This window comes from Aulonocara sp. 'chitande type north' Nkhata Bay, linkage group LG11, assembly GCF_057382095.1.
Source record: "Aulonocara sp. 'chitande type north' Nkhata Bay isolate Kocher_YH1m ecotype deep benthic linkage group LG11, A_spYH_male_GT1.1, whole genome shotgun sequence".
In the NCBI taxonomy this organism is placed as follows: domain Eukaryota; kingdom Metazoa; phylum Chordata; class Actinopteri; order Cichliformes; family Cichlidae; genus Aulonocara; species Aulonocara sp. 'chitande type north' Nkhata Bay.
In genome coordinates, this window is record NC_141354.1 from 13,003,127 (window position 1) to 13,016,699 (window position 13,573).

Sequence of the window (13,573 nt, forward strand, 5' to 3'; positions counted from 1 at the left end):
TGGAATAATTGGCATTCACAATGCTAAACAACAGTGAAGCTCTCATTTTAACAACACTGAAGTACTAAAACATTTATAATAAATATTAATCTGGCCAGAGCACACCTTAACGTTACCTATTAGCAATAACCCAACAGCAGCATTAGCCGTCTGTTGGGTTCTCGTTAAGGCAGCGGCTGGGGCCTATGGCTGATGATAAAATGATAATATTAATGTGTGAGTTAGGCAAAAAATGTTATCACTCCTGCCTGTCTGTAATATTAGTAGATAGTGACAGGATAACACAATTATTTGTGTCTAAAAAGTCTTAAAATCCCAGACTGAAGCTGATAAAGTTCTGCCAGAAACTACAGAGAAGCAGTGACAGCCTACAGTACCAAATTTATGTGATTAGCAGTGGTTCCAAAACATATTGTCTTTTTTTTTTTGTGCTTTTTTGCATTACAGTCTTAAAATATTCATCACAGATACACACCATTTTGTTTCTGTAGTTTTCTATGTCAGTACTGAGTGTCAAAATCTAGTATCGTGACAACCCTGGACTGCAGCAAGCAAAATATACAATACATTATTCTGCTGAATGTTTGTCACATTACGACATGAGCACCATTTTTTTTATACACAAGTAAACAGAAAATGTGATTGTTTTCTCTAAAATAAAAAAACCAAGCTTATAACAAATGTAATATCATTTAAACCACTGAGCACAGTTAGAAATATTAATTCTTTTTAAGATATCAAATAAAGCTCTGGATCTCCAAACCCTAAACCAAAGATTATTGTTTGAAAAGTTCTCTGCTATGACTTTCTAAAGTTATACAGAGCAACTCAAAGAGGATAAATGGTGTAGTAGTCAAGGTGCAAAAACATCAGTCACAGAAACCATTAAATTACCCAAAATGCAAAAGATATGAAATAAGGGGGGGAAACAAGGGAAGGAAGTCCAGAGCTCTACTTTAACATGTACAACTTTATTTAGCTACTTGCTATTCCTGCAGTATTAGATGTTCCCAGTTTCTAGTTTCTCTCACCAGTCACTCATTCCTGTACCACCTGTGCGCACACAGATCTATCCACCCAGCAACGCCGACATGAGATATAGAGGATATATGCACAGGGATTCACATTCTCAACAATATTTCATCATCAGGCTCCCTGTACGTCCGCTCCGTCCTGGCATTCTGCAAATAAATCAAAACAGATCTTTTTGTTCAGTTGAGTGTGACAACCGGTCTGTGAGTCCTTCCCCGCCCTGGGCTGGGCAGCTGTCTCTATTTTTTAAACTGAAACATGATTTGCTCCGGATACTGACCTGTGACAAATTGTATACATTATTAATTACATGTCAATTAGAGAGATGGAATTGTGCATTCTAATGAAGCAGAACAGCATTTGTCCACGCCAGCCTTACGAATCCATTTGCATGCATCCCAGTGCCATTCACTAAACAGCTTGATTCAGACACTCCGGCTCTTCCTCTACTTTCACTTATTCCCTCTCTTTTTCATTCCCCTCCTTTCTTTCCCTTTCATTTCCTTTCCTAGATCCTTTGTCTTCTTTCTCACTTCAGTTATTTTCCTTTTTGTCTCCACATCTTGTCACCTTTGCGGTCTTTTTATCTCCTCCGTCTGTCTCATTTTGCCTTTCTCCCTATCCCTGCTTTTCCTTTATCCATAGACTCCCCCACTCTCCTCCCCCCTCTTTGATTTCTGGTTCTTTTCTTCCCTTTTCTCTCTTGTTTCTTCCTCACATTCTTTCCCTCTCCTCCTTCTCCCTTCCTCTCTTTCTTTTTAATTTTCACTTTTATTTTTTGTCCTCGCATACTCTCTTCTCCTTGGCTGCCTGATTTCCTGCCTCCTCCTCCTCCTCCTCTTCTTCTTCTCCTTTCCCTCTCCTGTCCTGTCATGTCCATCAGCCGGGCCAGCGGTGATCACAGTAGACAGTGAGATAAGTAGCTTCTTTATAGAGAGTGTGAATGATATGTGGCACAGCCAGTGATTCTAAGTGACAGAGGCCAAATGGTAAGTGATGCAGAGCTCAGCTTCCCTCCAAGCTCTATTGTAAACACACACACACACACACACACACACACACACACACACACACACACACACACACACACACACACAGATGCCCATGCACAGGCTCTGTAAACACTCACAGGGGCTGTAATTAATGTTGTCACCGACAGTTGTCTTCAGCATGGACGTGCACACGCACAGAAAAGGCCAGCCACCCCGAGGCCTCTATTAACATGCGTCATATTAAATCACCGACTCGCCTCCACCAGATTCCATCACCATCATCACCACCACCATCGTCGTCGTCGTCATCATCATCATCATCATCATCATCATCATCATCACCACCATCATCACTGCCAGCTCCCCTCTATTAACAAGGGTGCTGGTGTCAAAATGCTTTTTGTTTGCGTGGTGGTAGACCAAAAAAAAAAAAAAAAATGCTTGTGTGGATCTGGTAGAGCGTTTAACCAAATCCTCCCTCCCCCTTCCTTCCTCCTCCTCTTCCTCTCCCCCCCACCCACCCAATCCTCCTTCTCCCCCCACAGTTGGGTTTGATTTTAACGGACTCCACAGAGGTACTGACGCTCACACCACCGCTTCTGAAGCTCCCAAACAAGTATGTGGCACAATGGCTAATCACTGGGCTCGCTCATCGCTCCCGCATGTTTCTTAATGTTACTGTCTCACCTCTGCATGTGTGTGTCTGTGTCAGTCACTCAGCTTCCTAGCCTTTGTGTGTGTGTGTGTGTGTGTTTGTTTTTGTTTTTTTTTGTTCATGTTTAACATTCACATGTGGCGCCCTCTGCACACGGCATTAACACCTGGCATTCTCACATGCTGCTGGATCACACCTCACGTAAGAGTGTGTATTCACAGTTGTCTCATTGACGAGCTTCACTTTTGCTTTGAAAACAATGAGGTTTGCTCAATTGCACTAAAAGGCTGGGATACTTCAAACTAACGCCTGATTTAGATGTCTATGGGAAAACTACGCCGTAACCTGATGTGCATTTACCGAGAAATGTAACTACACATGAGATCGGAAGAGCCCGCAATGACTGCTGAATGATGTGGAACTGCATAGGGTTAAAAAGGATTTCCAGTTACATTGTAAGTTACAACGTAGATTCCCCCGCAGCTATCTAAATCAGGCAGAAGCATTATTGGTTAAAGAACAGCGCATGCTTTTTACTTGTCATGAGATGCATTTTTCCCCCCCACATTGTCATTACAAATATCACATCCCCCTTTTTCCTCATCACACTGGAAAGGATGTGCAGGCTCTGATCTGACACATTCAGACATATACAGTTAAATCTGCATCCATGTGTAGAGGGTGAATAGCTCTGCCTGGCATTTTGGCTAACCGTACCCATACTTTGACACTTCTTTCACCTAAAATATTGAATTTAGGTGTTTTGATGTATGCATTTGAACTCAAAGGGCAGTTGCTGCTTTGCTGCAGTGCCAGACGGGCTTTGGGATTTGCAGTTTATCGGAATTTCACTGTACATATGACACATTCACATGGGCTCATCAGCATGTTGCAATTGCAAAATGACAGCATGTAGATTCTAATGTACAAAATTGCTTCATTTGCTACAATTCAAACTTTATAAATCTTCAAGCAGCTACAATTCAGGAAAATGATCATTCCTAGCAATATCTGTTAGCAGGTATTTTGAGCATAAACGAATTTCCAGCACTAAAAGCCATCTGTTATCATGTCAGCAGATGTAACTTTACTGCTTTTATTCATCCTGATATCTTAACTGACACTGTAAACTAACTGATGCTGTTAACTGGAGTTAACAGCGGTAACATGGCAGTTTTTGCCGAGAGACTAAGAGGTTGAGATCATACGCATGGCAAGAGGACAGCAAAAAGCTTGGGTTTGCATAGAAATAATAAATCTTAAATGCCAATATACTCAACTATTCAAAGAATGTATATAAAAATGCGATAATGCCTTAATCATGCATTTCTGTTAATGGCCAGCAGAGGGCAACTCTTGTGGTTGCAAAAAAGTAGTGAAATTGTATAAAACTCAGTGAGAAAATGTCCATATTTCTGACTTGTTTTATGATTCCAGTTAGTCTTTTTCTGAAGACTCAACAGTCTGAATTGCTAGTTTCACGACTTATTTAATAAATTTTATTTATTTACTTTTTTTTAAAGTTTATTTTTAATAAATAAAAAAACAATAAAGCGGGGAATGCATCTGCAGTACCATCAGATTTACAGTCAAAGCCACTCATTGCTTCTTGTATCGGGTCTCAAAAATCACTTCAAAAAGGCAGTCCACAAACCACTGGGCAACATCACAGTATCTCCTACTTTCACCGTTCACATACAGTGTACTATAACATCTTTGTTTATGAGCAGGTGTAAATACAACAAGAACCAAGAGGATTGTGTGGAAATGAAACTGAACACAAGTAATTAACAAACTTTAAAAATTGCAGAAACGATGAGTAAGGATTGGGGTCAGTGGGAACATTGGGCTAAAGCTACTCTGCTTTGACATTCGGAGAGACCCGGGCTGTACACGCGGCACCTCCATCATAATTAATCAAGCACGCCCATGTGAACTCAGATTTAACACACACACTGTGAGTGATGGGAGCGGACGCTGCAGAGGGGTCCAATTAAATGTAGTGTTGACGCTGCTTTACGGTGCCGATAACCTTTAGTATAATGTAGTGCACCAGTCCTGTCAGTGATGTTTTCCCTCGCAGGACGGTGTCGCGGAGGTTTTCGCTTCCCCCGCACGTCTCACCCTCACCATCTTTGCAGCTGTTTTTGGGGGTTTTGAAGGGGGGGGGGGGGGGGGGGGTTCGGTGTGATTAATTATACTTTTTTGTTTTTTATCTCTCTCGCTTTCTGTCTTACACCAGCCCCCCACTCCCCCCTTCCTTTTCTCACCGTTGCGTTTCTGATGATGTATGATAACAGCTATATTTCCCTGTTTCTTCTTCTGGGAGAAGGGGTGCGGGAGGGGCACGGGGAGTCATTTGTTTTCCCGCTTTGATATTCTTCCATTTATCAAAATGATAATTAGGTGCAATTAAATGGCACGCTCATTTGTTTTGCTCAGGTGTGCGTTGCTTATTTTTATTTATTTTTGTTTTTTCAGAGGTGTCTGTGCCATTGTAGGTCATTCTAATTAGAAGCGAGAGTATAGGGTGCGCACAGAGTGTGTTTGAGAGGGGGTGTGTTTGTGTAGGGGGCCGCTGGGTGGCCCAGGTGATTGAGAGAAACGTATGGAGACAAAAGTGGGACTCTTTGGACAGGGGGATGTGTGGCACTCTTCTCCAGATGGCAGGAAAGGGCGAGGAACAGTTACTCCATCTGGGTCAGGATAGAGAACTTTTTAAGTGAAAATAGATTTAAAAATAAATAAATAAATATGAAGGCTTCACTTAACCTACAGAGTGTTGCTGTACTTCTAGCTGGATTCCACCATGTGTCTTTGCTTATGTTTGCTTGTGTTCTCTGGCCTCCTCCCCTTCTTTTTCCATTCCCACTGCAGCAAGCCTCATCTATGCTTTGCATCATTTTTGTCTCGTATATTTAAACATCCCTGTCCTCTCTAAATTCTGTGTACGGTGTCACCTCTGGCCGCCATATGACCTTTCAACTTTGTGTGTGTGTTCCTCAGGGGAAAGGCCATTCTGTTGCCAACTCTGCCCATACCGAGCCTCTCAGAAAGGGAACTTAAAGACACATGTCCAGAGTGTCCACCATATGCCTTTTGACAACAGCCAGTACCAAGACAGGAGGAGCTTGTTACTGAGCCAGGGGGAGCGAGGAGGACCGGCTGCCAAACACCCACCAAACCCACAACAGCAACAGTAAACACCTTCAGCTGATCTGATCACAACCTGGACCAGCTTCTTACACAATCCCAAAGCCCTGTCACCGTTCCTGAAATTCACAGATCTAGACACAAGAACCTACGACTAACAGTTCACTTTTTGAGCCTTTCCTCTTCACCGTCACCCTTTAATGATGTAGAATTTTCTACATTGAAGGTTATTGTAGTTTTTTTGTTGTTGTTTTTTTTACTGTAAAAAAGCGTGTTCAAGTTGTGCTAGAAAATTTCAAAATCACAAAGACGGCCCGGAGCAGAAAAAGTCTTTTTAATAGAAATGACACCTGATGGAAATCTGCTTTAAGAAGCTGCGTGGGTCAGGTGTGCACACCTCTCACCATAGAAGAAGTGAAGAGTGAAATGCAAAGTTTCTCTTTGGCAGGGAGGCTGGACTCACCAACATTCAGTCTTTTGCTTCATTGGGTCTTCTTTATCACGAAGGTTGGCTTGTGACCTTTAAATGATTTCTGATCATGGGAGCCCTGAAAATTCGATGAGTTGCCTCTTGCTGCCATTTTTGGAGGTACCAACAAGTAAAGTTGCTGCCAGCTGCTTTACAGGAGAAGGAAAGTAAATGAGGAGAGAAACTGAACTCAGATGCAACTGCTGGCATTGTGATCGAGGACTGTGGCATTGCATGGCTGCTGTAGATGCCCCCACAAACCTTTTTTTTTTTTTAAATTGTTTATTTTTTTTTGTTCTTTTAAGCTTTATTGTACGTGAGATTTTGTGCATTTCTCAGGACACTGACCATCAACACACAGCAAGAGAAGAAAGAAGCTCTACGGTTCATCGACAACCAGCTGGCACATAGCAAGTTTGTCTCCTGTGGGCTCTGACTCAGAAGACTTGCCTCTTTCTGTCAGCGCGTGTGTGTGTGTGTGTGTGTGTGTGTGTGTGTGTGTGTGTGTGTGCGCGCGCTTGTTTAGGTGTGCTAAACTCACTCCCCTTCAGTCGACAGTGTAATGGTGCGAGTGCGGTGACCATTCTAGAGCTTGTGATTAGAAAGAGAGGGAAAGATGGAGAGAGGTAGGATAAGAAAGGGACAAAAAAGAGAGGGAACAGTAATGGAGATGTATGCTCATGAAAAAGGCAATATAAATGAGCATACCATTTTTTATGGCCCTTCAATTATTGTCCATTTAAAAGGAAGGGACTGAGTGGAGTTTTCCTCAGTAACTCGTTCATATTAGAGTGTCACCATCTCAGACTATTTGGGCTTTAAATGAGGCGGACTCCACTAAAGCAGGAAGAAAGTGGCAGGAAGAAGTCGGCTCCAGATTGCAAAGAAAAATACGGTGCTGATCATGTTAGGGGGAAGAGATGCGTCCTAAGATTTTTCCATTGCTAAAGAGCAGTTCTGAACTTTTGACCGCGCTGTCTCTTAAAAATTTCATGATGTCATCTTATGCTGGATTTAGAAAGCATAAATCTTTTGCCTTACATAAACGGTAATGGCTGAACCTTTATGTTGTCTGTTTTCTATCTGGAATCCACCATGATGCTTTGATTTTTAAAAAATAAATGCATCTTGTGCCCAACAACTCGGCATGAGCACGTCACCGGCAACAAACAGTCATACAGAAAAATGACACAAAATTACCGGCCACCTGTCGATTGAACGTTTTCGATTGAATGATAGTCTTTTGCTTAATGAGTCAACTTCAGTTTTTTAAATATATTTTTTGAGAGGAAATGGTTTGAGTTGCAAGACTGATAAAGGATGTTATGGAAGTAACATAGGTAACGATGGGCTACATTACACAAAAATGCAAAACTGTGATAAGGAGCCTTGTAAATAGCTCATGCACTAAGCATGTTGGTATTAACACTGCAGCCAGGAAGTAGGAGAATATTTGGCCCCTAATTCCAGCTTTTACCCTCTTGTTGATTCAGAACCCATAGGCAGGCTGAATACCATCTAAGGGCCCCATTATAGCCGTCAAGTGGCACCTGACGAACGCAGAGTTGACGCCAAATTGACATCACATCCACTGTAGCAAGCCTTCGTTCCTGCCCGTATGCGCCTCCAAGTTTCTGAAACCTGGAATGTTGTGCAGCTGCCGCCGCACCTGGATTGGAGACAGCATCCTGTTGGATTTTACCGCTGTTTTAACAATATGTCGGCACAGAAGATCAGAGATTATACAGACAGATTTTGCAAATGTCTGAAAGGATAAGACTTAAAAATAAACAAAACAAAAACAGCTATTTCTTTGCATCTGATTTTGACATCACCTCCTATTTGTGCTGTAGTTGAGCTACTGGCTGACACCTATTATTCAGCGGGTACATGCACTGTAACAGCAAGCGACCAACTTGACGTCTATGATGAGGCCTTAATAACCGAAGAAAGCAGCAGTTCAAGTGCATTCTTTTTTTTTTTCCCTTTGCAAAGTAGTGTGACCGTTTTTAAACTTGTTCAAATGTTCAAAGTCACGACTGGGCCTGCCGTTCCTTCCTGTCCCCAGTCTTCGTACTAAGTCCCCGGCCATTCTTAGTGGACAGACGTGACCGTGATGTTAATCTTCTCGTGTTAGGATTTAAAGCTGTGCCTTTAATGGTTTTATTTTAAAGATAAAGTGGGCACATAATGAAACGTATCCACCATCCTGTGTAACAGTGTGTTTATTGGACCGACAATGCAGAGCTGATTAGGTTACCAGAACATTTAAGCAGAGCCTATCCCCTGGGCTGTCAGTCTGATTCTTTGAATGGTGATATGACGCTTTGCATTCGAGGGGGTCAGAGAAAGAGTAGGCAGAGGTGAGGAGGTCAGCCTATCAGAGAGTTCATGAGTAAATACACAAGGTGGAGACACTGAATTGTAGAGCTGTCACAGCCTTAACACAGGTGTGTGTGTGTGTGTGTGTGTGTGTGTGTGTGTGTGTGTGTGTGTGTGTGTGTGTGTGTGTGTGTGTGCGCGTGCATTTCAAACCTCTTTATACTGTATTAGAGGTTGACTAAACTTCCCGTGTACTACAGCCTCCGTCTCGATGCTTTCTATATTATCCTACCTCCTGTAATGAAAGCATGCTAACATTTATTGGCTGATGTCAAGCAGGGCTGTTTGTTTTACTTGTCCTTCACCCTTAAAATAGCCCCCAGGATTGAATACGCCATGCCCAGCATGTAGGGGAAGAGGAGAAGTAAAGCGAAGCAGCTCAAGACTCTGAAGAAGAGTAAAGCAGTCGGTTTCTCTGATTCAAAATTCACACCAGTTGTAGATGACGGAGCTTACAGAGTACTGTATTTTCCATCTATTTTGAGACCTCAGTAGTTTTTACGCAAATGTGTGATGAAACAGTTGTTATGCCATTGGGTTGTTTAGTTATGCATACAATATCGTGTGCTTGAATCGGACTAATAATGCACAAACGTGTATGTTGAAGGTGTGGTTAGTGAAAATACTTGAAATGGATTCTCTAGCCTTTGAGGTAGGGTAGTACTAATACCAATGTTGTACAGAAGTCCCTTTAAGATAAATTCCTCAGCTATGAATTTGTACTCCGAAGTGTGACTTAGAAAAACTATGAAGCAGGAGTAAGTGTAATATAAAGTGTATATCTCTAATCTCTTAAACTCTTACCAAACCCTTTATATACAGCGGTAGAAACCAAATGGCATTACTAGTGCACTTAGACTAGGTTAGTGCTTTAACCATTCTTATTTTGTCCAGTTCTAGCTAAGGTTTCTTTGAGAATGTCTTTTTAACGGTGCCGGCTAACACTTTTCTTTTCATTTCTTTTTTGGGGCTTTTATTTTGTTAGAATGATTCTATAGATATGAATGCAAAATGATTTGTTCTGTGACTGCTGTGTGGTACAGCTTTTTAGCTACGTTTCCTCAAGGGAGGTTTGATAATGCTAGGCGCAGCAGTGCTTATTTTTTCATAAAGATGTAAAAGTGTGTTTTTAGTCTATTTGCTAAACTGTAGGATTTGTTGAGTAGCTAGTCATGGTTTGCCCTCCCAGAGGGGCTGGCAGGTGTTTCTTTTTTCTCTTTGGTTGGGTTTGTTTTACATGCCTCTTAAGTTGTATTATTTGTGTCCGTATTCATATTTCTTTTTTTTAATTTGTTATGAACTCGATGATTAATTTACCTTAGAAGACATTATTATTCCAGATGTATTTGGTTGATATCTGTATTTATTATCACTTCAAAACAGGATAAGAGGACAGAAGCAGACAGGAGTGTTTGTTTTAATTCGATTTTTCCGGGTTGTTTTTATACTGTGTAGTTTTCAAGCCAGCAAGCCGATGTGAAAGCTCTACCTCGTCTGAGCCATTCTCAGTTCTGTTATACTTTTGTACATCATTTCAAAAAGATGTAATGTCATGTCCACAATAAAGACACACAAAATGACACCTGTTGGCACCGTTTTATCTTTTCTTCACTTGTTTGTTTTAAATTTACCTCAGCCAGCGTGACTGAGCGAGTCCAAGTTTAGATGAAAAAGCTTCACACGTTCACAGTTTTTAAGATTTCATTTTTCTCGGTTACTTACGCCGCCTGTGTGTGAATGTCACCTAGAACCGTGCAGCCCGTTGTCTTTGAATACTGACGGTAACATTTTGTGTTTGTTCATTTTCCATCACACGAATTATTCTCATCACGATCACTCCTGTCACTGTCAGCTATCGACTAGAATTTTACCATGTTGTCAACAGTGACGCAGCATCACGATGTACATCATGATGCGGTGAAGAACAGCTTGCTGCCATAAATTGCTTTTCCACAGGCTAAACAGTCAGATGAGAATCAGAGGGGATATGTAGACTCAGAACATTAAGATCTTTCAGCTCGACAGTTGCGCTAATCTCAACGACACACCTATTCGCTTGTTTAGTGATCGTATATCAGCCATGTGTCTGGGTGTCAAACCTGAGGTCTGGTTGCACAAGACTCCAATCTGATCCACCAGACGGCTTTGGAAAATATGAATGAGGACATAAATTTTATACTTTTAAGTTTATTTTTGTAGGTTTTGCAGCTTTTCTTTCTAATAAAGACCTCCCTGATAGTAATAAGTAATAGATAAACAATTAATTAATTGAATAACATAAAATTTTCACTATCTACTGTAGATATTTATCAGTTTTATAGTGTGCAAAAAAGAAAAAACACATATTTTCTGTCAATCAATGCATTTTTTTCCATGTTACTTGCACTTCTTTTTCTCGTGTTTGAAAATGTAAAGTTAAACTTCTTTACACTAATGGAAAGAGGAGTTTTACTGGTCCGGTCCACATCAAAGTGGGCTATATATGGCCTACAGTCACTGGTCTACAGCGTTGTTTGAAGCCATTGCAATACTTTCGTCTTATTTTATTTATTAGAAACAAGTCGCCCCCGGTATCTTCGGCTTTTTGTTCACACAACTCGTGTTCCTCACAAGTTTTTGAAGCCTTACAGTGCACACTATAGCCCAGGGGTTCATTATGTCCCGGACGCCAAATATTTGAAGGCTTTAGAAAAGAATAGCTGACTTTCAGTGTAGATGTTAAGCTTAGGGACAGAATATTTTTTTCATAGCGAGTAATCTGAAACACACAGCAACATATTCGTGACTAACCTCGTGTTGTGGATGTTCTCATCTCAGACGTTCCATCTGCTGAAGTTTCCTCCATTTATCGAGTCTTTTTCCTGCAATAGGCCTCTGCCCATCGGACATGCTCAACATGAACTTTACTTCCTCACCCTCATCCTATGTCTCCCCTGTGCTAAAGGGTTTCTATTAGCCTAAATATAGCTCTGTAGTTTCCCACAAGTTAGCACGTCATATGCCACTTAGCCCCACTTCACTAATCCTCCAAATATTGCTGTTATTTAGTTTTCCTTGTCCAAAATTACAAAGAGGTTTACATTTATATTTTTACAAAATACTTCAGTCAGACTTCAGTATATCATTGTTAGGTGGAAACTAGGAAGATAATGTCTAACTTCACCAAACCTTGTCAATCATGGATATTTAAAATCCATGACTGTATTTTAAAAATGTCCACACGGGTCATGTAAACTGAAAGAATGTGGACCATTTTATAACTCACAGTGGTGCCCTAGTGTTTGTTTGCTTTTAGGAACCTGAGGAGCGTTTGGACCGAGTAATGGCTAATGACATGACAGGCAGATAAAGTTTGAAGACTGCATCCTGCAGGGCTCTTTGATGCTGTTGCATGATGTGTGCTGATCATTTATAGAACAGATGCTACAAAATGAGGCTTACACTGTATCAATCAAGTGACTACACTGGCTGTTTATGTGCAAGCATCAATTCTATATGTAAAATTAGACCAGCCTTCTGGGTTTTTTTTTTTTAAATATATTTTACATGAGGTGTGTGTTAATTTTACACAGAATCTTTTCATGACGTGTTTATATATTTTCAGTCACCCGTACTTTTCTCATTTCAGAAAACGACTCCAGCATTTCTTTTGCCAACACCAGATGGTGGTTGTTTAATAACTGCATATAGTTTACTGCAGATGTAAATGTTTAGTTGCCTGGGTTACATGAAAATTTAGCATTTACAGGTAGCAAAGTGGTGTGGTGCTGGTTAGCACCACCACATCACAGCAAGAAGATCCTTGGTTCAAATCTGTGGTTTCAATCACTTTGGAAAACTGGAAGATAATGGATATATATATATATAAATATATATATAAATAACACGTACGCATAACTAGTGTTCAGAATAAAAGCCTTTACAGCCTGGCACCAATTTAACTGGTCTGATGAATAGCTGGGTCTAATTAATCTGGATTATGTTGCTGCTTCATCATGATGTAGATGCTCCTTCAGCTGTAATTGCACCATGACGACACATGTGACATAACTGTAGACATCCTTACTCATGCTGTTTAATGTCATACGTGATAAAATCTCCAAATTTGCTACAGAAGTTTGAATAAAACTCTTGTGCTGCTCGACTACGAATAAAGTCCAGTTTCTCTAACAGACCTATTTTGTTTCTGATTGAGCTCTGCATACGACTCCATTGCCTGCAGAAGAAAGTGAACGTGCCCATGCGTCGTGAAGATCAGGTGAAAACAGATCAGACCTGAGCCACCCTGCAAGCTGTTCCCTTTCATATCATATGACACGTTTGATGGATCGGGACTTTGATGTTCGTCTGGGCCCAGTTTCCACCTTGATGTCCATGTGTGGCCTTGCAGTTGAAGTCGAGCTGCCAAGCAACGGTGATGAGAAACCCGCACCCTTCAACTACGAAGGACCACCTAGGGATTGTTGCTACTTTGCCAGTCTCTTTCATGTTCGGAGTCTATGCGCGCCATCTGTCTGCCGGTTTGAGTGACGGCTGAATGACGGGTTCCCTCTGAGAACATGGCACATAACGTTAATGCCAAGCAGGCCCGCGGGCTGAGAAAAGACTGCAGCTGCCCGTCACTCTTCACAACCTCATCAGTCACAGCGAAGGCAGACATGACGGCCCCGAGCTCCCTGAAAAACCTGTTCGCTGACATCTCTTCTTTCTGTCACACAGCAGAGAGAAGCTGACTGACTGAATGACTGACTGAGGTGGAAAATACGCCAAACGTCAGGCTGAGTCAGACTTGATGGATAGGATAGGTGTTTTGGTGAGCACAGTATAATGTGCTTCTTTATATCACATCTTTACGTGTCATAAAGGAAAAATGTTGTTCAGTTTCAAAGT

The 13,573-nt window shown here is 41.3% G+C and overlaps 1 protein-coding gene across 5 annotated transcripts in view; it reads left to right on the forward strand.

The window, feature by feature from the left end:
• The window catches only part of znf516 (zinc finger protein 516), a 66,508-nt gene extending 56,235 nt beyond the window's left edge, over positions 1-10,273 (forward strand). For 4 of the 5 annotated variants that reach the window (XM_086310638.1, XM_086310636.1, XM_086310639.1 and 1 more), the window contains exon 5: positions 5,686-10,273. In XM_086310638.1, the coding sequence (XP_086166764.1) occupies positions 5,686-5,882 (197 nt within the window). In that variant the 3' untranslated portion in view covers positions 5,883-10,273. Of the gene's footprint in view, positions 1-2,569; positions 2,641-5,685 lie in introns of all 5 variants that reach the window. The other variant, XM_086310640.1, reaches the window with a different exon arrangement.
• Positions 10,274-13,573: the final 3,300 nt, after the last annotated feature.